The sequence below is a fragment of the Agelaius tricolor genome, unplaced genomic scaffold (assembly GCF_023055355.1).
Source record: "Agelaius tricolor isolate 1412-34295 unplaced genomic scaffold, bAgeTri1.0.p SCAF_27, whole genome shotgun sequence".
Taxonomy (NCBI): Eukaryota; Metazoa; Chordata; class Aves; order Passeriformes; family Icteridae; genus Agelaius; species Agelaius tricolor.
The window spans coordinates 3,733,220-3,759,002 of record NW_027269287.1 but is presented as its reverse complement, the minus strand read 5'-3'; the positions used below and the strand labels follow the sequence as shown (position 1 = coordinate 3,759,002).

Sequence of the window (25,783 nt, the reverse complement as noted above, 5' to 3'; positions counted from 1 at the left end):
AGTGTCCCTGCAGTTACAGAACAGTGTTGTAACAGAGGTGCTTACCCATATTGTATGCAGCATTTGAAGGAAGTTCTTCCTCCCCCATCTCTCAAACTCCTTGACATGAAAGACAAAAATAGTAGTGATGCTTAGAATGCATTGTTGTGTGTGGTCTATTAAGCTGAAATTTTGAATAGAAAATTAGAGAAGAGCAGGTAAAAATGAGGACACATACTGAAGGAAGAAAAACAAAGAAAACTTTATAGCCTACATAATGCAAAGGAACAGTGCTTGTGTTACTCTCTAGTGTAACAAGAAGATCCATTCTAACTTTCATACCATGGGCAGCACAGAGTATGAAGCTCCTGGATGAACATACTTTTAAATATTGATGATATAACAACATTTAATATCACCAGTAATTTCTCAGTTGTACATAAATATCATTTCTGTGATTATTTGACATGAATGGAAGTCTCTGGGGTGGCTTACTCCAAACTAAGGTAGACATACGAAATATGTCTCTTTAGTGACTGTTAAAAAGAAAGGAAAAAAAAAAGAAATTACAAAACACAACATTTTGGGGACAGGATAGGAGATGGAGATGGTGACAAGAAGGCAGAATGCTTCCATAGATATTATGGTTAAGAAGAAGAGCTTTATCATACCAGAAGGTAAATCCACTTCTTTGATTTAACTAATGAAGGAAAACTTTTTGTCTATATCAAGTCAAACAGCAAAAAGGCAAAGTGCTTGTTAGTTGAAGCTACATCACTAATCATAAGTAGTAAAAATGTTTAAAAAATGGTTTGTAGCCAGAGCAAACTAATAGATGACTAATTTGCTTTAATATAGAAGCTTTGAATTAGAAGTCATATTAATCTTTAACTGAATTTTAAAAGTCAGTTTGTTTTTACACAGGAATATGGTATTTCTAAAGCTGAGAAATTGGAGATTGCCAAAGGTTACTGCACTCCTCTAGTCAGGAAAATTCGTTCTGACCTTCAGAGAACTCAAGATGATGACACTGTAAATAAGCTTCACCCTCTGTAAGCCAGTTACTTCTTTACGTGGTTACATTAATTACCATAAAAATTAGAGCTATTCTGTAGGTTTCAAATTTGAAGAATCTTCTTAGCTCACAGAAATTAGAAAATATATATTTTTTTAACAGCTATTTTAAAAATAAGGGCACATCTTATCATAGTCTAATAACATTTTCTTCTTTTTAAGCTACTCCAGGGGTGTTATGTCCCCAGAACGCCATGTTCGTACCCGGCTGTATTTCACCAGTGAGAGTCACGTCCACTCTCTGTTATCCACCCTTCGTTATGGTGCCTTATGTGATGTAAGTTTCTCTGTTGAAGCCCTGATATTTTGAGAGGAACCTGAATCTTCCTCTGATTGTTTTGAAACGTTAAGTGTCTTTGAAATTTATCATGTTTTTAAACACTTTATTTTCTATTACTTATGCAGAAACATACTGCAAATTGCACATTAATTAGCATGTTAATTTCCATCAAAGTAATGCTGTGTTCCGTTGGCTGTAGGTGTTAGAATCAGAAATAGATGTGGAAAGGCCAGATACTTCTTTTTTGTCGTCTGTTGTCACCAATAATTCTTTCAACTTTTATTCTCAAGTTATGATTAAGGGTTCTCTTGAATTTACTTTTGCACTAGCTTACTGTTTTTGTCCATTGACGTATTGTCAAAACATCCCTACCTAATTTCAAGACTGCTCACAGAGTACAAAGTTTCTCGTGTACAGTGAATTTTCTTACTTTCCTGTACTGTTATAGAGTACTACAAAGGTGGTGCATTATCTCCATCTGATAGTCTTTCACACTGAAAAAGACAAGGTTTCCAGATTCAGAAATTACTTAAACTAAGCTCTTGGAGTAGATACATACAGCACCACATCTGCTTGTAAGATATCTTTTGACTTATACACTGCTTTTCAAATTGTCATATTGACATACTTGCTTCTGGTAATAGATGACTAAACTCAGTGATGGCAAAAGCATTTATAAATCTCTGTGACATGCTACAACAGGTGGACTCCAATTTTAAGTCTGATGAACTCTTAAGGTGGGGTTACTAAATGGTTTCTTTGCTACAGCATGAGAAAGGTGACTGTTCATCTAAGTAGTTTGTGATGTGACAGTTGCACCTCTTCTATATACTAGAAAGCTTCGTTTACTCTGTTTGGCTGATATCTCTGTTAGTGTAATATCTAAAAACATTTTTCACAATATATTAGCTGAAATGAATTTATTGCAATATTAGCAGTTCTCATCAGAAGAATTGAAAACAGTGCCTCTGTCTACATATCATAATTGGCGAAAAAGCATGAAAAACACACTGAAATAGCATGAAAAGTTTGCTCTTCACTTTTCAGTCATTTGATCAGCAATTTTAAGTCACTCATGGAGGTTCATAATTAGTTTTTTTCGTTGTACCTCTGCATTTTCCTTAACTATGATGAGATTTGCACTTCTGCTATGAAAATCTGTGTAAATGGGGGAAAAGTGAAATCATCAGTTTTAAAAAAAATCATTTTTAAAGAAAATAGCTGAGTTTTACTTCTTGATTTTTTTTTCTCAATAAGGAATCAAAAGATGAACAATGGAAACGAGCTATGGATTACTTAAATGTGGTCAATGAACTCAATTACATGACACAGATTGTTATCATGCTCTATGAGGATCCAAACAAGGTATTTAAAAATGGATAAATATCTTCAGAAAGTAGTAGTGCTGAGCTATTTATTAAAGTATAAGCCTATTATTTTACTTCAGGAACTTTCTTCGGAAGAACGTTTTCATGTAGAGCTGCATTTCAGTCCAGGAGCAAAAGGCTGTGAGGAAGATAAAAATTTACCATCTGGATATGGATACAGACCTGCCTCCAGAGAGGTAATAATTATGCTTTTCTACAAAGCAAAACTTAGATTTTTTTGGATATGGACATACCTAAAATAAACACTTTAAAATTGTTATGTAAAAAATACAAGTGTGGGTTTTTCTTTTGGTAGAAAAACATACAGTAAAAGATAAGTAGTCCCAATATTTTCTATTTTGAATGGGCACTGAGGTGAAGGACACAGACAATTTGAATGTTATAAAGTTTTGCCAGAATTTTTACTATAAATACAAAATACTCTAAGTGATATCAACATCAGAGTGTCACATGAATAATATTCTGGGAACTGGAAGATATATTTAAGAAAGTAGTTTGGCATGTTTATGAATACATATTGTTGAGGAAGGATTGATATTTTCCAAGATACATGGTCAGGGAAGTGGAGTTATAACTGCTTTTCGAGAAAGGAATGTGAGCAAAGCAAAATATGTGATTTACATCTTGTATTTTTAAAATCAGCCTGTTTTACCTTTATGTGGCACATTTATTTAAGAGCCACTTCTGTCTACATGTTTGAAGGTATGCAGAAAAATTAAGAATGAATTATGTATTTTCTGTAGAATGAAGGCTCAAAGAAAACATCTCTTAGAAATGATAGTGATGAGGAAGTACATGCTCCTAAACGAGATGAAACGGATCGATCAGTGGTGATGTTCAAGCCAATGGTATCAGACCCAATTCACATACACAGAAAGTCACCCCTTCCAAGATCCAGGAAGATTGGTTCTGTTGAAGTAAGTGTTTGTGTTCCAGATAATTTCTGTCAAAGATAATAACTTTTGTTTGCTTTTTAAAAAAACAAAACCAAATGTCATTCTGCTTTTGATTATACAGAACCAGCATGATACATCTCACAGAAGGTTTGCCCTTACTCAGTGGGAAATCCTCCATGGCAATAATTCCTCTGAAGGGATGCTTTTTTTTAATTATTATTGTGATAAGACTTACTTCCTTTTTTTTTAAGCTATTTTAGAAAAGTTGATATTTGAAATGAAGAGTCTTTCAGTCTAAACCTACATCTACAAACTAACAAACGTTGCTTTTCTATTCATCCTTACAAGAGAGCTACTACTGGGAATTGAGCAAACTTTCAGGGTGATTGTGCTGAAAGGCAGCAGAGGTATTAGGGTGGATGGGGAGGTGCAGAACATGAGACCTCTTCTGCTGTATTTGCTGTCATGTGGAGTGAAAGTGACTCCACTTGTCAAGCTTTTGAAGGTAAGAAGGATAAAGTGGAAACTTTCTTTTTAAGTGGCTGGCATTTGTTCATGAATTCTGTAGGTAACATCTTGAACAATATAGTTTGCTGTGCTGTAAGCTATGACATCTAGGTGTGCTTCACAGATATGGCTTAATGTCACAGAGGTGGGGGGTATGCACAGCTGTATCACTGATACCATTGGGATGGTTGAGTGGAAATTCAGATGGTACATAGAAGCACTTCTGTGATATTAATGCTAGAAGCAGACTAACAGCATCTTATTGCCTCATTTTCAGTTGCTTAAAACCATCAGAAATGAAGATTCATACCAAAAGCTTTTTCTTTCATGTTTGTGGTGGGAATGAATTGTCTGTATGCAGTAAAAGTATTACAGATTTGGAAATCACTTGGTTATTGACAGTATGGAGAGAAAAAGTTGCATGATTCCCTTCTCTAAGGATATCTGTATAACTTCACGTGGCTTCCATAAATTAACAGACATAATAAATGTTAATGTCTTACATTTTCTATTTCCAAGTTTTTTCATAAACAAATGCTCACAACATCAATATTTTTGATTTTTAAAAGCTGTTTTTTGCAATGATCATGCAAACTCCCCTCCTAGCTATGAGTTCACTTATGCACTTATAGCTTAAAAGTCTATAGCTTCAGACTTTCAACCATTTTCATAAACTATATGTAAGTTAACTTTCGCAAGATATCAGAAGCACAAACTGCCAAATTTTGACTGTGCAAATAATATATGTTAAAATGGGATGTGTTTCAGCATTCAGAGCTTGCTTATTTCCTGGAAGGAAATAGCCAATTTAGAGAAAACATACAGTGTAGACCTTATACTTCTTATAAGTAATATAGAAAGTTCCATCTGGCCTACTGAAATCTGCAAAACTAGTATTTGGAATATTTAAACTAAACAGTATTTTGGAGCTATTTTAAAAAGTCACTGCAACTTAAACTGCAACTGCCTTGAACTTTTTTCTTTTTTTTTTCCTTTTTTTTCTTTTCCCCTGCCCCCTCTCCCCCCTTTTTTTTTTCCTCCTGTAAGGCAATTCTGTTTTCACCTATGTCCGTTAATTTGAAAGGACACTGTCAGGTGTGAGATTATATGTAAATTTTAATCTGGGTTATAGTCAGCAATATTTACAGAAGGAATGCAACTGTGACTGAGTCATGAAAAGAAAAAAAGATGAGTTATAGTGGTAAAACAGGAATGTAAAACTCATTGACATTGGGAAGCAAACTGTATTACAAAGAATGTTATTGCTAATGAGACGTAATGATGTAGATATGGGGGGGAGGGGGGGGTGCTTAGCCTGACACTCCCTTGAAGTCCTGATAAGGTGTCCAGCATCAGATAACTTTTAAGACATTTTTAAGTTTGGAAAACTACTACCAGTCAATTTGGTGCTACTATCAGTAAGTCAGCTGTAAAGTCTCAAAAGAAATTCTTAAATTTAAATTTAAGCATTCAGATAAGCTTTTAGACTAGAAATGGAAACTATTAAGTAATAAATAGGAAAGTTTAATGTACTTAGGAGGGGAAAAATTATTAAACAGTATGTCAAGGGTAACAGAAGTTCTGCTTCCAACATATGAAAAATTCTTAAAATTATGAATCAATTATTGATAACAAATGTTTTCTCTCATATCTAATATTAGTCTATTAGAAATTTGATTGAAGTGTTGTAGTAAAGGGTAAAGTTACGAAGATACAAGAGTGAAACTGATAATTTTCTAATATAGGATTATTACTCTTTGCTCTTCGCTGTTTGGTAGTTTTAAAGGTAGTATGTAAAAGGGTGCAAGCAGATTGGGTTTTTTTTCTTTTCTGTTCATTTGGCTCTGTTGAATCTAACTTTGCATGCTTTGCTGTTTTTTGCCCCCTTTCTCACTTCCAGGAAGAGAGCCCCCTGAGTGTGTCTAGCCCAGAGTGTATTGGTACCTGGCTGCATTACACCAGTGGTGTGGGTACTGGGCGTCGAAGACGCAGATCAGGGGAACAAATCACTTCTTCCCCTGTCTCCCCTAAATCACTGGCTTTCACATCCAGTATTTTTGGCTCATGGCAACAGGTTTTTAAACTTTACTTCATTAAACATTTTATGCATTCCAAGCAACAACTGTCTTTAAGGACATCTAATCCCTTGTTACGGATTATGTTTCAAGCAATACCTTACACTTTTTAAAATTACGTGCCAAGAATGTTTGGGGGGAAAAGACCAAGTGCATGTTTTTCCACTGAATGTGTTACACGCTTTCATAAACATTTGGTTTCTTTATAGGAATTGCAAATGTTACCACAGTAAAAAAGACTTAGTGTACTTCCTAATGAAAGAGAATTATGCTTTGGTTTAGTTGTCCTTTAAGACTTTAAAACCAGCATTGCTTAATTTGGTGGTAGGTAAATTAAAAAAATATAATAATTGCAACCGATTCAATTTAAAATAATTTATTTGGTACTTCATGTTGCTATTCAAGACTTGTTTTGCATATATCATATTTTCAGTGGCCTGGTATTAACTATTGCGGGGAAAAATCTCTAGCACTAATAATTCTTGCCATCTATATCTGAAGGTATCTGAAACTCCCAACACAGTACATCATCCATTGACTCATACAATATTTTGAAGATTGCTCATTGTAATGGGGGGTGAGGGAAAAGCAGGGAAAAAAAGAAACAGTAAATGTTTTGGAAGTACCCGTGAAGATCTAAAGATATTCAGAATGTCAAGATATTGTTTACATGTAGGACAATGGATGGTGTTCTGTAACCATATTCTATTAGTTTGAAAATTTTCATGATTTATTGTAGAAAATTCTGAAATTATATACACTGGAAAAGTTTATATCAGCAAAGGCTGTGAGCATCTGAAGATTATACTGATTGAGCCTGTGCATGGTCAGTGATCGTATGGTGTCCTCAATAGCTTGTCTGTCTTTCCTTCCCTCCCCTCCTTTTTTCAATACAGGCGCAGTTTAGGAAAGTGCATTTGGTAAAATGAAATAAAATGTCACAAATGTTTGTTCTCATATTAGTCTTGGTCTGTGTCCTTTCTCATTCTGAATGCTTGCTTTGCACCACTTCATTGCAAGGAACTCATATGTGAAATGGACTCCCTTCAGAAGGGGATATTGCATGATCTCTCATGTTTCCTTTACATATTTTTACTAACACTTATCATACAGCTTATTAACACCTGTCTGTCTGAAACAGGCTGCTGTATCAAGTTAAATGGATGTTTCATGCTGCTGTTCTACTTTTCCTTATTTTTCTTTTTCTTACATCCAGGTCCTATCAGAAAGCAATACTAACTTACGAACACCAAGAACTATTCTGGAACAAAAGCAGAGTGGTTTAGGTATGTGCCTACAGTTGAAACTTTCTTTGATGTTATCAGCTTTTCATCTGCCTGCTGTTCTCTATAGTTGTATATTCTTTGAATAGCTTTTTTGTTAACAGGACCCAATAGTACTTGTTATTAATAACATATGCTGAGTGTCGGCCTACAGACTGGACAATATTTTTTGCAATGAAATTTTAAAATAAGTTGTAACTGAAAAGAACAAATTGTTTGACACCCTTCATACTACTGATTTTGTACTGCTCACAACAGTTACACAGGATTGTTTTTAACATAAAGCAGAATTTTAGGATAATGTTTCTGATTGAGCTTTTGGATTTTGCAAGAATATTATAGATTAAAACGTCCTGCTCTGGAAACCATTAAAACACTTTTCTTTAAAATTTCTGTTTCCTATTGTTGGCAATTGATGAAAGTGAAGATACTTTTCTGAGGGGAGGGTCATAGGGAACAAACATAAAGTTTCTTGATAATATCAGGGGTTTTGCACATACTCCTCTCCTAAAATTAATTTCTTCTTTTCAGCATTGGTATGAATCATGCTTTAATTCAAAGGCTTCTTTAAAATTCTCTTAATTCAAGTGGTGCTTTTCTATTGCTTTATTAAAATAGGTGTACACATGATCCACATGCCAAAAAAATGAAATCATGCACTGCTGTAAATCAATATTGCTTTTTTTTCTGTGTCTTTTCATGGGAAATAATAAGTATAAATAACTGCATCACCTAGATGCATAAACTTAGAAGTAGCTTTTCCTTTATTTGCAAAGATATGGGGTTTTTGTATGTCTAATCTTTCTGTGGTACTTTTCTTCCCATTATATTTTCCCATAGCAAAATGCATACAATCAGGTGCTTTTGTTTATTGAAGTCCTGGACTTTATTATGTGCTTGTTTAAGTTAAATGAATATTCTTTTGTGTGACACAATATGGCTTGTGGAAGTTGATGGATTTCCATGTAGATTAAGGTATTATATTTGTTGTGAAAGGCTTTTGCCACAGACCAGGCACCAGTGTATTTTGGCTGATTGGTCACATGTGCTAGTAATGTTTCCCCTCATTGGACTGTTAAAAGTAATGAAAGGAACAAAAAAAAAAAACCTGTCATTACTTATCTAAAATGTAAAAGATAAGTTCTGAGTGAAAAAATGTTTCTCCTTTCAACTAGTAGTAAAATATAAAGGAAAAAACTTGCAACTTTTTTTCCCATTTTGTTCATTGTTGTATGTAAGTTTCATTAATGGTTGATGATTACAAAAGTTATTTTTATATTTTTATCTGTGGCTGTCAGTGATTTGTTTAAATTCCCATTCTAGTGGCAGGAATGCATGATTGTAACGAAGTACTGTCACTTGCATGGAGCTGTGCAAAAGTCTTCTCGGGAAAGAAAGTCAAGTTAAACTTGATGAAACTTTCAGGTTTTTTCAGTTTTTAGCATTGTTAATAATGGTAGCTGAAATATGAATAGAGTATTTCCAATTTAGGATTTTGTTGAGGTTAGAATTATTTCCACATACTAAGTCTGTGGAACTGCATGAGTACTTCATAGCAGCCTGTCATCTCAAAGGTTGATTTGGATGAAAGCAATGAGCAGCATTTTTCCAGTTTATATTTGTTTCAGGAATACAGGTATTCAAATACACAACTTTCACATCATCATCATCATCATCAATCATTATCATCATCATCTTCATTTTGTTTTGTTGTTTTGTTTATGTTTACATTGATGCTAACTGGTAACTTTTTTTTACCAAAAGTGAAAACAGGACAAGAACTCATTTTGTTAAAGCCAGTCCTCTCTTTGCTCATATATCAGAGTGTGCTGTTTCATGAGTAGAAGCACAATAAATTATGATAGTTTCAGCCTACAAGTCCCACTCTGACATTACAAGCATATTGTGAACCTGTCCAAGGCACTGCCAAAAGCTGCCTTTTGTGTGGTAAGAGCCATGTGCTTGCATGCTGCATGCATCCCCAATGTGAATGGACGAACACCTGGTTGTTGTATGTATTTTCTCTAACTCCCATCAGGGTCTCACTGTGCGGGCCTGTTTAGCACCTCAGTGCTCGGGGGTTCTTCAAGTGCACCTAACCTACAGGATTATGCTCGTACGCATCGTAAAAAGCTGACTTCTTCTGGCTTCATAGATGGTATGTGCACACTCTAGCACATGCACGCACTACCCATGTGCCACATTGAACTTCTAAAGATTTTAATGGAATCCTAGAATCTTTGGCCTTAGTATTAATTTTATGAGTTTCTATTGCTTCTTTATTGCCCATAGCTTGCTTATGTTTAACTTAATAGCATAGTTAATTCTTGTTTGTCTTGAATTGAACACCAGATCATAGACTTGTAATGTGCGCCAGGAGATTCCAGGAAGTGCATTTTTTAAGTAAACTGAAAGTTTTGTTTTTAAATTCTTTAATAATTTTAAACTCTGTTTTTTATCACTGCTAATTGATCTTGAATTTAAATTATTTGGAGCATATACAAGGAATGAAATTATAAACTAATAAGTTAAATACTGATGGTGAAAATTTTAGGATTCCTGACTTTTTTTTCGTGGGGTTTGGATTACAAAGGAGCAGGAGATTCTCAGTTTTGGATAATCTGGCATAGAGAAGAAACTCACTCACTAGATTTCACAATGTAAAGATACCAAAGCACACCTTCATAACTCTGAGGTGAAACAGTATTCATGCTGTTTTCCCCCCCACTTCACTTCTCAGTATTCAACTCTAACCTGCATAACCTTGTATGCCAGAATCACGAGCTCATTCTGCTTGTTTTCATATACATCATTACACATCTGGTAGTTACCAACAATCCAAATTTTCTTCTTTTTAACATCTACTTAGATTTTAGCCCTTTTCTTGGGTCCCTTCTGCATGCCACTCACTTCTAATACCGTCTCATCTTTTCTATTTTCCTTTCTTCTTCCTTTTCTATTTTAAAATCTCTCACTTTTGGTAGCTGTTACAAATTTCAGGTACCTGTTTTTCTCTTTCTCAGACACCACACGCGGTTCTGCTGTTAAAAGGTTTTCTATCTCATTTGCTCGACACCCAACCAATGGTACGTTTTGCTTTTATTTTAAAAACAAAATCAAAAACAAAAGGTTTCTTGCTTCATCCCTTTTATTTTTATTTCAAATACGGGGTGTACAGTATCATCCAGCCGTCTGTTGTTCCTAACTTCAAGCACAATTCCAAATATATTTGTAATCATTAGATATCCTAAATACTTTCTTTACCATTCATTAGTATAAATACAACATCAAAATTCATTACTTAGAAAAATCTGCAAAAAAAAATTAGGTACTACTGTTAATCATGATCTCTCTAATAAATTATTCTCCTGAAGTTCTTGTGTGATCAGACTGTATGGTACAAGATACAGACAATGAAATCTGATCTTATTAAACATACACTTCTTGATAGCTGCTGTTTCTTCTTTGTCTTTCTCCTGCTGAGCTGATTCTCTGAGCCTGCCCATTCTAAAATAAGTCACTGAATTGACAGCTGGAGTTTATGACTATCTTCTTGAAGTGATGCTAAATTACAAAAACTAAAGCAGAAGCTTTGGTTCTGTTCCTGCTAAATTGCTATATTTTTTATGGGACAAAAATTTATTTTACCTTATCGTACTTCTCTGTTCATCAGATGTGCAAATTACTTAAATATTGCACTAAAAATCACAGCAAGAGAGCTGTGACTTCTTGAGCAGCACTGACCTCTTGAGCTTCAAGAGTGAGAGTTAACTGTCTTCAGTTTGCAAAATTTCTCGTTTAACACACAGGACAGAGGTATGTCTTTTTCTTCCTCAGCAAAATATTTTGCGCCTCCCTTTCTACATGACTGAATAGGCCCCAGATATATTCAGGACCAACTGGACCTGAATGTAGCTTTTCCAAATTTCTTCACTGCAGTTTTAAAATGTGCATGACTGCTGGCTAAGTTCAGTGATAGTGATATTGAAATTGCAGTGGAAATCATCAGTATTTTCATGTTAGATTCAAAATATATTTGCTTAGGAAAAAAGTTAAAAAAAAAAAGACTTGAGTTTTTGTTTAGCCTTGCTTAGAAGCAGACTTGTATTTTGTTACATTCATTTTAAATCTATAGTGGCTTTTTTGCACTGCAGTGCTTTATAAAGGAAAACTGTAGTAAGGCTAAATTTCTTTTTAAGACTGTGTTTGATCTAAAATGACAAATCTAATGTTTTATCTCAAATAGAAAAGTCAGAAGTCCATTTTTTATGTTAGAACTCAAACCAAACAATACTCCCAAAACATACAAGATCAGAGAGTAAGAACTGCATTTCAGAATCTGTGGCTAATAATAGAATTACCTTTTGTTCCATTAAGTCACTTTTTGTGATTCTATTCTTTTAAAAAAAAGGATCTAAATAGCTTTTATCGATCACACTTACTGTTCTGATTCATGTAATGCAGCAGTTTTGCTACACATCTTTGACAAGATTAATGCATGCAGTACGAGCTCCTATGAACCCTAAGTATATTGCAGTTTCCAGGGGTTCTCTACTAACATAACGCCCTATTGATGTTGTTTCGTCTGTCCTTTGGACTATCATTTTAATTATCCTTGTCCCTTTCACTCTGTTTTTTTCTTACTTTTATGTTGTTATCACACCCTCTTAACTCATTTCAGACTACCCCCACTCCCCCCACCCCATCTTTAGTTCAAGGAACATGGTGAAACAAGTATCTTCTGAAAGTGCTATACCTTATTTTCTGGGCCTCTGCAGAACACCGACACCTCTTTAGGTGCTGGTCCATTTCCTCTGTGGAATTTCTAGGCTCCAGTGGTATGTCTCTACAGTTTTTGAATCTTAAGACAGCAGGGATGGCTTTTTGAGATGCTGCGTTAACCCTTTCATTGGCTTGCCTTTTGATGTTTTAAGAATAAATACAGGCAAAAATCAAAGGCTGTTAGTGTACAGGAAATTGCCTTCTTAAAGGGATACTGTTGGGCTTTTTCATCATGAAATTTAAAACTTTTTTCTTATACCATCAGATAATATTTGTCAGAAAACATTCAAATAAAACACGACACGTAGAATTCCTGATTATGTTTTAAGCCATATCCCTTAGAAATAAAGATACTACAGTGACATTCTGGGATATGACTAAGTGACAGCAGAATTGTCAAAACTTAACAAAAAAATTTGGAGGGGAAATTTCTAAAACAAGAAAATTTTATTTCTTTTTTCTTTTAAAGTGCATTTTGGAATTCCTCTCTGGTTCTCTATAACATGCAGTATAACAATAATAGTTATTAAAAAGTTAACCTGACATTGTCGCACTTCATTAATTGCAAAATTAGAAAGAAATAATTTTCATTCAAGTGATAGGAACTTTTCTGTCAGGGAAAAGAGAAATCTTACATTTTACTGTAAGGCAACGAAAGGGTTTGCGCTTTACATGCATGCATATAGCTATTTAGGATATTAATATGTATGGTAAGCATCTTAGTGCTTACACTGAAGGCTAGCTAATGACTTTATAAGAGAATTGAAATTAATTGTATGGTGGTGTTTCTTTTGTACACAAAACTCCTATTTTCATGAAATGGAATATTTTGTTTATAATTTAAGTGAAGCTGACATAAGTCTACCTCAGTTGGTTGAATATCTGTAGCAATGGCCCCAAAAATTTGAATATGGCCAAGGTGGGTCTAAATATAAGTATAGACATTTGGGGGTTGAAATCTTTCTTCTTTATGCATAGTACTGATGGAGAGTGAATGGACAACACTGGATATCACAGGAACATTGTTGCTTATTATTTTATGGGAAAGAACAGTTCCCAGTCATGTTATCTCTAATAAATGTACCTTGAACTGAAATTCTAAACATTATTTCATTCACTATTGCTTCTTCATTTAATTGTCTTCGAAGAAATTTACAGTATTGAATTGCAAAGTTGTAATGTTACACAGCTGTATGTTGAAAACACTAATGGACATGTTTTCCTCTTCTGAAATTCAACTGGATGAAACGCTGTTTATTGAGTTACCAAACTTGAATCACTTTAGAGGACTGCAAATTTTTTTTAGCCAAAGTGTTTAAACACTTTTTAGTCTGTTAGTAATATGGATATGCATGGTTAGTGTATGATCAAGACTAACATAGAAAAGCAAAGTCCAATAAATTTTTAGATTTTTGGGTTGCTTTACTTACCTGTTCCAATATATGAAACTTCTAGTCTTTCAATACTGCTTTTAAATGCATAAAGGTAGGTGTACATCTGTCTCAGAAAGGGAAAGTGTGTAACCTCAAGATATAAAAATGCTAACAGTGGTTTTCCTTTGATATTAAAGGCAACAGTTTATTTTCACAGAATACTGAAGATGACAGAACATGAGTTCTGCAAATTTATTTCTTGGAAGATACAGCATTTTTAGCTCTTGTCTGCTAACAAAATAGCTATCCTCCTTTCTTGCATGAATGAATTACCTATTTAGTCTTGTGCCAGGTACTAGAATGATTAGGATAAATAACTATCTTTTCCTGCCTTTTTTTTTTTTAGTGATCTGCTAAATTTGTCTTAAAGGGAGATTATCTTTCATGAACTGATTTGGGAGTAGGGCACAGTTCTCATGTTGGAATAATTTATGTGTACATGGGTACTTCACGTGTACACGGGACTTGTATCCCATGTATTGTATCTTTAGCTGGAAACTGGCTCATCTTGTTCCAACTCCTGTAATATTTAATTTCCAAGATTTCAAGAAGCTTATGCTTGCACGTGCTCATGTAAACTAAGCATTTTTTATCATGCATTAATGCAGTACGTTAAATCCTGTCTTATGTTTGGAAATCTCTTTTTTTATTATTTTTTTATTTTAGGTTTTGAACTGTATTCGATGGTGCCTTCTATTTGTCCTTTGGAAACTCTACACAATTCCTTGTCTCTGAAGCAGGTGGATGAATTTCTTGCTTCTGTTGCTGCACCATCAAGGGAAAATCTACAGGAGACATGTACTGGTTATAATTTGTAATTATGTTAATTTTAAATTCTTAACTGTTGTTTAGTTAATCTTTGCAGTGTTTGCAGCTAGCAAGTAAATTTGTTTAAAAAAAAAAGGATACTGCTTTTGAAGAAAATGAAAATGTACATAAACCATAATTTTACATTTTGCAGTATCCTTTTGTGGGTATGGACATATATAATTCATTGAAGTAGCATCTCTGTTGGCTGAGGTAGTAAATTAAGGATTTAATGAAATCATAGTTAGTTTATTTCCTTTATTATTATATTGACTTCTCTGTACTGTCCACAGTCAGCTGGATTACAGGTAATGCTTTTCAGGGAGCATGCAGCATTCCCAGCTTTATACTGTAATGTTGCACTATCAGTAACCTCAGCAGAATAGTGTTGCATTAACACTTAAAACTTCATTATTTCCTGTTTCTTTCAGTATTACTTGGGGTTTCACCTGTAGAGTGCTTTACAGTTACTTAGCTTTTTAGCAGTTTGTGCTGCATGTTTAAAGTTTAGGTGATCTTGAAAGGAAATACAGCTGAATTCTATCCACGTGCATGTGTCTGGGAAATGATTTCCCATTGTGATTCTAGTGCTGTGTCTTTGGAAATGGTTTAAGTTAGGTCAGATTTACCACATAATAGGATGTGTCAGGTGATTGAAAATCATTCTTCCTAAGGAAGTGTCTAAAGACTTATGCTTTGATTAAAAAGAAACTTGTACTGTTTCCTATCAAAGTACTGATACAACAGTATTCTACCTGTTTGGACTTAACCCTTTTTTCTACTACAGGATTTTTCAATTTTCCCCCATTATTTTATACAGTTTAGATTTTAATCAGCAGCTTATTTGATAGGGTAGGCCTCCTATATTTGAGAAGGAGTATAAGCAATTTTAAGAAAATTGATGTAACTGAAAAAGAGCTCAGAGAGGTTTGTAAGTATATGAAAATTCTCAGCTACTTAAAATGTCTTTTTATACTGGTTAGGAATTTTGTGTGTCTTCAATATGAAGAAATATTGAAAAACAAAATGTGTCATACTTCTAGCATATGGTTGTCACCTTTCTACCAAGGAGTGATTGGAAAATAGACCTGAGACAATTAAAGTCATAGATGTTTAGTTCTCCTGCTTTCCTGTACTGTTTGGAGGTTGTCTAGAGATTAAAGCATTGTGTGCACTTTTTATAGACATATTGGACTTAAACTTATTCAGGTGCAACCTTCCTAACTTATGAGAAATAGCATGAAGGCTTTTTGCCTTCTTCTGGCAAGGCACCTATTACTGAAATTCTGCCTTAACAGCATGAACTTTTTGTGTTCCTTTCTGTTGTAAAAAAGAGATTTTAAGATTTGTCTTTCATATTGTAAGGGTTTGATACTTGAATAAAAAATTGGTAGCTGGTTGTATAAATGTGGTATCTATTTTGCTGGATGGATACACAGTCCTGTGGCTACAGTTTTTGACATCTGGTTTAGGTCAGAATATTTTTATTATTAATGATTTCTTTTTCCCCCCATCATTTCAGCTACTCCAACTTACATGATGCCCCTTTCAGGAAGGAAAATTTCTTTAAATACATTTACCCCTGCAAAAATTCAACCAACTCCACTTGAAACTTTGCCTGAAAGGCTAGTGGTGGAGAAACTAACCTTATGTAAGTAAATTCTGTCAAAGGCAGAGTGACTAACTTGATTATTTCCAGCAGTATAATTCTTCCTTACATATTACACAATTTCATAGGACAGATTTTCTTAACATTCCCTACATTAGTAGAATTATTTTGTCAGTCATTGAGAACTCAGTAGCATTGCACAAATAACTTCAACAGTAAAACTGTGTTAATAGTTACTTTCTCTTATCCTCTGAATTGTTTCATTTTCTATGGCCTGAAGTTCATGAGCTTTGGTTTTGAAGTATGACAGCTATCTCCAAGTAAGACAAATTTATTTATTTAAATGGCTAAATTTCTAAGATGTTTTCTGAACACCTAATGTAGAGCTCTGTGACTCTGTTCTGACTAAAGCTGCCGATAACATGATGATGCATTCAATCATTAGTATGTTCAGTCTGAACTGTTGGCCCACTACACTGTCTGCCCTTGGATGGTTGTGCTGTTTAGAGACCAAATTTCACTTGGATTTCTGATTTCATTAGATAGTGTAGCTTATTTGTTTCTGTGCTAGATAACATGCATTTTTCTTGCCTTTCTGCTTTTTAGCATGGATATTAAGTGTAAAATCTAATACATCTTTTCTCTCTATCTGTACAGCTACCCTTGGATGTCCTGTTAATGTATCTACTATTAAACCATCTCTTGAAGAGGCCTCAGTAGATGCAGAACTTTGTGGTGAAACTCCTTCTGAGAAGAAATGATCAGACAAAACTGGAAACAACTTCTTAAACGGTTCTTTAGTGTGCATTCAAGCAAGTTATGGAGCTGTCAAAAGCCATTCATGTTTGCATCTCCAATTCATAGTGCACTTAAAAATCTTTATACATGGTTAACTAATGTGCACAGTATTTACATCAAGCATCTTTTCTCATTTTCTAAACATACTTATCAGTTTGATGAATGTCACAGCTTTTAATGGAAAAGCTGCACATGAACCTTTTCTGTGTCTTCAAGTATCTACTGTAAACATGTACAAAAACAAGATGGTATATAGTACAGTGGCTTTGTTGTTGTCACTGTAATGAAAGCATTGTCTGTTGTCATTAGAAACTTCTATTTTCAGGAGTTTATAATCTCCCTGTGAATTTCTTCTGTGTGCTGAAACAGAACACGCATCTTGGCTTTTTTTTTTTTTTAATTTAACTACATTTCCAAAGAGATGTCTTTTCCCTGGTTTGGAGATAAGCAGATATTTTCTGCATTTTAATTATATTATATTATATATGCTGCAATAATTAGGCATGATGGAGTGAGTTTGCGTATCAGCACTTTTGACTACTCTTTTTCTTTTTCCTTTTACATCAGACCTGTAACATTCAAATCTACCTTCTTGTTTATTGTTTAGTACACATGCTTGTATACAGATATCTGTATATCATCCAGACATAAAACTGTCTTTTATATCTATAAACTATCTTTTATCAAAATCTTCTTTTGCTTACTAAAAAAAGACAGTTTTATTTTCCTTGCCATGTGTTTCTAGAAAAAGGTGATACTGAAAAGCAGGTTTTGTAGAATGAGAAATGTTACAGCTGGTCTGCTACTAGGTTTATTCTGAAAATTGTAAATATTCCTCCTATGATTTATTGTCATCCTTTCAGCACAGAGAGAGACTGTGGACTACCAGAACTCGGTGCATACTGTTGCAAAATACTCAGGATTCGTCATGGCCTGGGAATTTTCATACCTCCCTCCTTCTAAGGTACTGGTTGACAGCAACTCTCAAAAAAACCCCCCACAAACAAAAAAACCAAACAAACAAAGCAAAAAACCACCAACAAACAAACAAAAAACCAACCAACCAAACAAAAAACACCAAAAACCAAACAAACAAAAAAAAAAAAACCCAGAAAAAACCCACAAAACAAAAATAAGAAAAAAATAAACATTTTATGAGATGTAAGAAGCAATTTCTAAATTGGTGGAACATGGAGTTATGGTGTTATTTAGAATAATTATCCAATCTAAACAATTTTTGTAGTTTTTTTCTGAGGCATGAAAAATTACTGGGTTATCAGTACCCCACATGTATGAAAATATAGACCACTTCTTTAAGTTCAAGTGGCTGAGTAGTAAGAATGGACTTCATAACTACAAGTTAGGTAATTCCTTTCATGTTTAAGCTGCAGAAGACAGCTTATGAGTAAAATGTTTAAGTAGGGCTCTTACTTGTCTCCAGAGCCAGTGCAAGCTGCACTAGTTACATTCACTATTTACTATTTACATTCACTTCATCACAGGGTCTTTTTTCAGTGTTTACCATATATGAAATGGCTTCAGCAGATGATTTCTAATAATGCTAATTCAATACCAAAAATATTAAGGATTTCACAGCTATATACTTCAAACATTTCATTTTCCATAGTGTAATTTTGTTATTTACAATGTTGGTCTTGCATACAACTGAATGTACCCTTGTTTACCATTTAAAAGGAAAACCTAAAAATTTAAGTATATGTATCATTCCAGTCAACCAAAGCTGTGGCATAACTTTTTTTATGTGCTTCTAAATAAAATCAAGGTCACTGGCAACTTCTCTCTATTGTATTTTCTTTTAAAAGCACCGTGAAGTATAGTGAGTAGCTGACAAAGTCATCTCAGTGGAAAACAATCTACATATATGCCAATAATTTACAAATAAGCCAGAATTACTCTTGGTGGTAAGGATGTGGCATAAAAGAAATGCTGGTATCATTTTATACTGAAATCACTCCTCAAAAAGGTAAGCAGCAGTCACACATTCTGCAGTGCTTTGTCATTCTCCAGAATGATAATATCAAATACAGGACCACTGTGAGTGCTCTTCTACTTGCTGTTGAGACTGACAATAGGACACAATGTGGACTGTACAGGTTTGAACCTATTTTTAATTCCTTTTTTTTATGCAATATCACTCTCTCTCACATTAAACTTTTTTGAACTATACATCCTATTCCAACCAGATTTGGAGAGGTCAAAAAATATGTTTACAGAAAATCAGTGGTCAAAATATGACTGTGACTCCTAAAATATTATCACCCTGCAATGTAGTTTAAGTAATTATTTAGCTTAGCATTTCTTCAAAAATGAAGCATCATTGCAAAACAGACCAAACCACAAAAATATGTGTGAAAACTCCTAAAATTAATTTAAATCCTGTTTTATGTTTCTTTATTATAATCAATAAATTTCAGTTATGTAATTATCCAAGCACACAGAGGCTGTTAAGGGAAAGCAGATGTGCTTCCAAAGTTCAGTTTTGGAGAAATCCATATAAACAAGCCTAGGGAAGTATGCATACAAGAAATAATTATACATATTATCATATTTCAAAAATAATGATCATACCTGGAACAACAGCATCAAAAACAGTTCAAAGGATAATGGCAGAAGACATGTAACAAAGATTTTTAAAAGCCAGTTCAATGCAATAGATAAGTGGCAGAATGTAGGGATTTAAGACTACTTTCTGTCATCTAACACAGAGAGAAGCATAATGCTCCTTTATTTTTCTTGCATTTTTTCCTAATCAATTTACAGCAAATGTATTTTTGACAGTTCCATATGTAACTTGAAGAAAAAATAGCAAAAACTTTTCCAGAAAGTCAATTCTGCAAGAAGCAGTATAAGAAAAGAAGTGTACTTTCTAGTAGTAGTTCAGATTTCTTTTATTTTTCTTTCTAAATAATGGTTTTCATTGTACTTGCTTTTGTGAGGACAAATTTCATTGAGTATTTTTAAATGCTAATTTTTTATTCCCTCACTTAGCCTTAAAAACAACTGTCTTGTGCTCTGAAATACAGAAACTGATTAACACCAAAGCAGTCCAGAGTGTATTATTGTGAAAAACAAATGTTGAATAAAAAATAGGGCAAATATTTTATCTATAAAAAAGAGAATGTGTGTGTAAATGGCATCAAATGTGGGCCTAGGAGGAGGAGAATGCACTAAATACAGAGAACATCCGCAGCATAAAAGGTAGAAGCTAGTGTAGAAAAGACTTTACAAAGGAAGCTTAAATTCTGCATTGATACAAAACCAGTTCTAAAGTGGACTTGCTTTAAAAAAAATAAAACCAGACTTGACTGAATAATTGTCGCTGTACCACACAATGGATGAATATAGTATATAGAAATAGACTTCTAATCGCAAGTTCTGAAAATTTGAATTCACAGATCTCCATCCTGTTCAGTCAAAGAGGTAAGTCACTGACAAGAGAAAACAAGATAATTGGGTGACATACATTTTGCAACAGATCCAGAATACTTCTAATATAATGGCGGTATCTTTGCTTCCAACAAAGCTTGTTTGGTCTGAGTGCACCTGTCTTACCAGATCTCCTATTTCATCTCTCCAGAAGACGAATAAATGTTCCTTTATTTAATAAAATTGTTATTTGTTTACTAATATAAGTACTGAAAATTTGTGAATCTTTTAAAATCTGAGTATAAGTCCATTCAGACTTACTGTCTTATTTGTTTTCAGACTCTAGATAGCTTTTTTATTTTTCTTTTGGGTGAAGGCTGGGAATATGCTTAGACTTACACTTTTATATGTAAAACTTCCATAAATTATTTTAAAAGGCTACTCTGGAAAGCATTTTGAACTCTATGAATTTAAACTACATCTGTAGACGTTTTTAAAGGGCACTCACACGGAACATATAGAGTTACAAATCCTGAAAAGGAGAAATGAAAATAAATTAGAAAATCCAACCAAGAGAATTCAAAAGACTAAAGTGACATTGGATTTGAAACAGAATAGAATGAAAAAAAACCCTGGAAGTTCCTGTCTTTTCTAGCTTCGATATTAGTTGTGAAAAACGCCAATCACTTGTTTGTAAATTTTTAAAAGTTTAATAGTAATAAAATTGTTATAAAAATACTAGTACAATTAGAGTAGTAATAATTTGGACAATTTGAATTAGAACAATATGAGACAATAGTGACAAAGAGTTATGGACGTCTGGCTACCTTTTTCTGGGCAGCACGAGCCCGAAAAAGGACACCCGTTAACAAAGGATTAACCCTTACAAACAATAGCCTGTTGCATATTCATACACTTCATACATGATGCATAAATTCCATTCAAACACAGGATTCTGTCTGGTCATCGTCAACTTCTTCCTCTGATTCCGAACAGCACCTTTGAGGCGGGAAGAAGTTCGTTTCTTCTGATAAGAGGGCCATAAATTCTTTTGCTCTGAAAGATTCAGGCATCCTGTGACTGCCATCTTGCTGCAAGTCCTTTCTTTAAAAAAAGTATCCTACATAGCATGGTTTCTATTTCAACACTTTTTATAACCTAAAACTATATTTAACACACTACTTAAGAGAATTAATACAGCATTACTTTCTAAGACAACACATATAATATCCATTTTAATATTTGTGAAAAGCCAATAATAAAATACATGCATTTCTCACATAGTTATGAGTAAGTAAACATGGACTAAAACTATGTGCTGTTTTAGGTCACAAAAATTAAGAACAATGCTAAGGCACCTGAATACATCCAGAAGAAGACACCCAAGCAGGTAGAAGGGTTGGAAGGCCTGTCCTGCAAGGAGTGGTGGGGTTTGGAGAGAAGGAGGCTGAGGGGCAACATCACTGCTGTGTTCAGCTGCCAGAGGAGGGGAAGCAAGGAAGTAGGTGCTGAGCTCTTCTCCTTGCAATTCAGCAACAGGGTGTGTGGGAATGGTTCAAAGCTGCATCAGGGGAGGCTCTGACAAGGAAGCATTTTCTTTCTGAGAGGATGGTAAAACCCTGGCACAGGCTTTCTAGAGAGGTGGTTAATACACTGAGCCTTTTTGGTGCCTCAAAAATAGGCATCTGGATAATGTCCTTTGTTGCAGTGTGGCAGGGTGGTAGAAATGCTGCAGCCTTCTTTGAAATGTCTCTTTCAGAAGCTGCTCAGAGTAAGGCCACAAGAACAGCCATTTCAAGCCCATGCACACACACACACCACAGATAGCTCAGCAGAGGAACAGGAAGGGTCTTTGTATGATATATTCCAGCGAGGGTTTGTTACATCCACTATGCCAAAGGAACCACAGACAAAAAACAAAACTATGTGGTCTGCACGACTTAAGAAGGGGTCAGTGACCAATGACCTGAGGGCACAGGGGCGGGCAAAGGGCAGGAATCTGTAGGGGGAATGAGAGATGAATAATTTTGGGGTGCAAAATTGGGGTGCAGTGTCAACTGGGCAATGAGGGAGGCAATCTAATGTAGATTGGCAGTAGTGCTGCAGAGCATCATGGATTAAGTCTTCTCTATCAGCCTAGATAGGGAAAACTCTATGATACAGTCTTCCAAGGCAAGGCTTTGGGGATTTCCCTGAGGGGAAGCAGTCAGAGGATTCCCCAGTCCTTCATAATGGGCTTTAAATTTGGTCAGCCCTGCAGTGGTCAGGCAGTTAAACCAAATGATCACTGTAGGTCCCAACTGTTCTGTTCTGTTCTATTCTATTCTATTCTATTCTATTCTATTCTATTCTATTCTATTCTATTCTATTCTTTCTGTTATTAATTTTAAACTCAACATAGGCTATGCATTCAATCCAAAAGCAATAAGGTTAAACAAGAATCATAGGAACACACAGTAACTCAGAATGGAAATGGCTTCAGGAAGGCTGTGGTCCAATGTCTTGCTCAAATCAGGGTCATCAGTGGGACCAAACAATGTCACTTAATCCAGCTTGCAACTTGAGAGCCTTGAAGGATAGAGACTGCACCAACTCTGTGAGCAACCAGGTCCACTTATAGTCACTTCTCTTGCTCTTTAACAATGCACAGTTTGATTTTGATAAACTTAAACAGCCTACAGCAACATTGGCAAGTATTTTCTGTTGCCTCTCCCTATACATGTACACACTAAGTGCAAATTTTTCTAAAGACTGGTCCAAAATTTCACTTCCCTTTCCCAATAACTTTTAGATCTCAAGGTGTAGGACAGAGTGTGTCTTTTCACGTTGAATAGTTCTGTTTATAGTTTGAGATGCTCTGAATCACAGCTGGTACTAACTGAAGATCTGCGAAATGCACAAGGTTCTAAACCCACCACATTTTCATATTCTTTCCTGTGTTTGTGTCCATCGGACAAAATTCACCTTGCTTAAATAGCTGTTATTCCAGCTGAAATCAGCCTTATTAGGCAAAAAACTAAATTTGGCCCAATAAGTAAATCAAGGGATGCTTTTTACACTTATTAAACTTTTTTAAATTAATTTTTTCACTGTTATATAAAAATTAAGATGGTATTTTAATAAATTATGTGCTTTAAAATTTTTCTTTAGGTTTTAAGTTGATTTTCACGGTATTCATTGGTCTGCAAAGTTTTTAACTTAGCCAAGTAATCTTTTAGGAAATTACTAAACTTTTTTATTTGGATGGAAAAGTTGCAAGTTATATGGCAACATGTAATATTTATTTCTATGTCTTTTAATATACTGTGCCACCCACCCCCCACCACGCCCCTAATATAACGCTTTTCTGCCACATCAGCCATACCCTCCTCAGAGGTGCTTTTCTCTTCTCTGTCCCCTCTCAAATTAGTGCCTTGTTTTTTATCCTGTATGTAGTTCTGGATTTCCAGCAGAAATTGTGTTTTCAAAATAGTGGCTACAATCCTTCAAAAGCAAAAGGAAAGTGAGTATTTAGTAAAAATGTTTGTCTCATCAGGCTTGGTGATTAAATCCATGTACAGAGAGCCAAAGAAACACAATGAGTAAATATTCTATAAATTGCTCAGCTTTCAGCTGTTGAATTTAATAACTTCACTAATGCTCAAAACACCATAGCAGTTTCCAATGTACAAACATGGAATACAGGAATAGCAAGAAAAATAAGCCTTTTGATAAAAGGACTCATGGCATAATAAATCAGGAAGAGCTTGAAGAGGAGAATAGAAATTTAGCTGTTTTCCATGTATTTTACCTTTAATACTGTGTTTACTTACAAATTGTCTTGCATTGTGCTTCTAATTGACAGTCATTGATGTGTGAAGCTACTGATGAGCACAGACAGTCTAAGATGTTGGTATTTCATGTTCTGGCCATGATGATGCAGAGAAAATGGCTTGTAATGGTCTCTTTCTCTCTGTGTTGCAATAGGACTACAGAGTGTTAATTAGATCTTACATGGGAAAACAAAGCCCAAGTTTTCTAAAGTATCTTCATTTTTCATGTAAAATCTTGGATGCCTTGTTAAACATTGCAAAAAAGCAATCAAATATAGTAGTTTAACTTAAGAAAATCTTAACAGCATGATTGCATTGAAAATGCAAAATTTTGAAAATTATGGGGATTTAGAAAAATGTAGGTTCATTTTCAAATATTTGGTTTTGAATTTGAATACTACGTTTAAGTCTTCAAGATCTTTTTTTCTTTTGGTGCCTAGGAATTTAAAAGTTTTGCACCATGTTAATTCTGTCAATGTGATAAATGTTAATAAATTTTACAGCTAATTAAATACTAAAATATCCTACTGCTGCCTGCCCTCTTCTCCTTGGAACTCCATTTCAGAGTCTGACTGAAAACTCAGTTGACAGTGAGAAGGAAGTTGTTGGGAGGAAGTTTGTTGGAAGAAAGTTGTCATATACTAACTCAAAAGATCTTACAGCCACATTTATACTTTGGGACATTATAGGAAGATTCCTGCTCAGGCCAGTATTGCAGGTGTCAACATGAACCAAAGGAGTTTGTGTACTGTGAGCAACATGGAGCATCATAACACCCTGAACTACACTCCAGGTTCCTTTTCTTAGACTTCTGATTGACCAGATACACTCCCCATGTTGTGTGCTAAATTTACAAATTTTGTTTTTAGAGCACTTTTGTGATCTTGCAAACTCTGTGACTCTTAAGGACTTGCAGAGCCTGTAATTAAAATTCCTTATAAAAACATTGGGGTTTATTTCTCTGTTGTTTATTCTAGCTGAGAATTCCAAGAAACACAAATTCCAGGAGCATTTGGGTGCATAGTGGTTAGTCTGGGTGCATATGGAATGCCAACACTCTTCAGTGCAATTCAAGACCAGAGTACCTGCAACTTTCTTGGTAGGATTATTGGGACTAGAGGGAGAACAGAATGTGGCCTTGGTATGGGGGTCATCCATGCCTTCCCAATCAGACTAACAAACTTCAGCTGTGTGTTTGAGTCTTTAAACACTCATTTTCAGAAACAAAATCTAGTTTAAGTCCACCCCTAGGGGTTTAAGAGCTGTGTGGTAGAGCTCGTAACTATTATTAAAGGGGAAAACCAGGACTATGACATCAAACTTTTTCTTCCCCTTCACTTTTATTTCACTTGCAAAAGCCAAGTTAAGCAATTGTTTGCAAGGTTTGCTGCAGTAATAGCATATTTGCCTGTGCAGCAAAATGCTATAGGGAAATTATCTAATTGGTTGTTGGCAAAACCCGTTACTAAAGGTTTGTTATCTAGTCGGCGTTCAAACTTTGTAGGCTGTTTGGAAATACTACAGAAGTAGGAGGTATGCTCGTGATGAGAAAGTCACCAAGAGATGGTTCCTTGATCCATTCTTACAGGTATATACAACGCAAGAATGGTATGGGGGACTAACGCTTATTAAACCACCCTGAGGACAGCTGAAAAACACCGAGGCTCACGCCG

At 34.8% G+C, this 25,783-nt stretch overlaps 1 protein-coding gene across 23 annotated transcripts in view; it reads left to right on the top strand.

The window, feature by feature from the left end:
* PPIP5K2 (diphosphoinositol pentakisphosphate kinase 2) overlaps nucleotides 1-18,705 on the top strand; it is a 50,196-nt gene extending 31,491 nt beyond the window's left edge. For 10 of the 23 annotated variants that reach the window (XM_071448616.1, XM_071448617.1, XM_071448613.1 and 7 more), the window contains 13 exons: nucleotides 904-1,031; nucleotides 1,216-1,330; nucleotides 2,591-2,698; nucleotides 2,781-2,897; nucleotides 3,465-3,638; nucleotides 6,025-6,198; nucleotides 7,096-7,119; nucleotides 7,416-7,485; nucleotides 9,521-9,640; nucleotides 10,506-10,568; nucleotides 14,364-14,495; nucleotides 16,027-16,155; nucleotides 16,771-18,705. In XM_071448616.1, coding sequence (XP_071304717.1) covers nucleotides 904-1,031; nucleotides 1,216-1,330; nucleotides 2,591-2,698; nucleotides 2,781-2,897; nucleotides 3,465-3,638; nucleotides 6,025-6,198; nucleotides 7,096-7,119; nucleotides 7,416-7,485; nucleotides 9,521-9,640; nucleotides 10,506-10,568; nucleotides 14,364-14,495; nucleotides 16,027-16,155; nucleotides 16,771-16,874 — 1,458 coding nt within the window. In that variant the 3' untranslated portion in view covers nucleotides 16,875-18,705. Of the gene's footprint in view, nucleotides 1-903; nucleotides 1,032-1,215; nucleotides 1,331-2,590; nucleotides 2,699-2,780; nucleotides 2,898-3,464; nucleotides 3,639-6,024; nucleotides 6,199-7,095; nucleotides 7,120-7,415; nucleotides 7,486-9,520; nucleotides 9,641-10,505; nucleotides 10,569-11,155; nucleotides 11,299-12,163; nucleotides 12,321-14,363; nucleotides 14,512-16,026; nucleotides 16,156-16,770 lie in introns of those variants that run through there. The other 13 variants (XR_011682553.1, XM_071448622.1, XM_071448624.1 and 10 more) reach the window with 13 other exon arrangements.
* The last annotated feature ends 7,078 nt before the right edge of the window (nucleotides 18,706-25,783 follow it).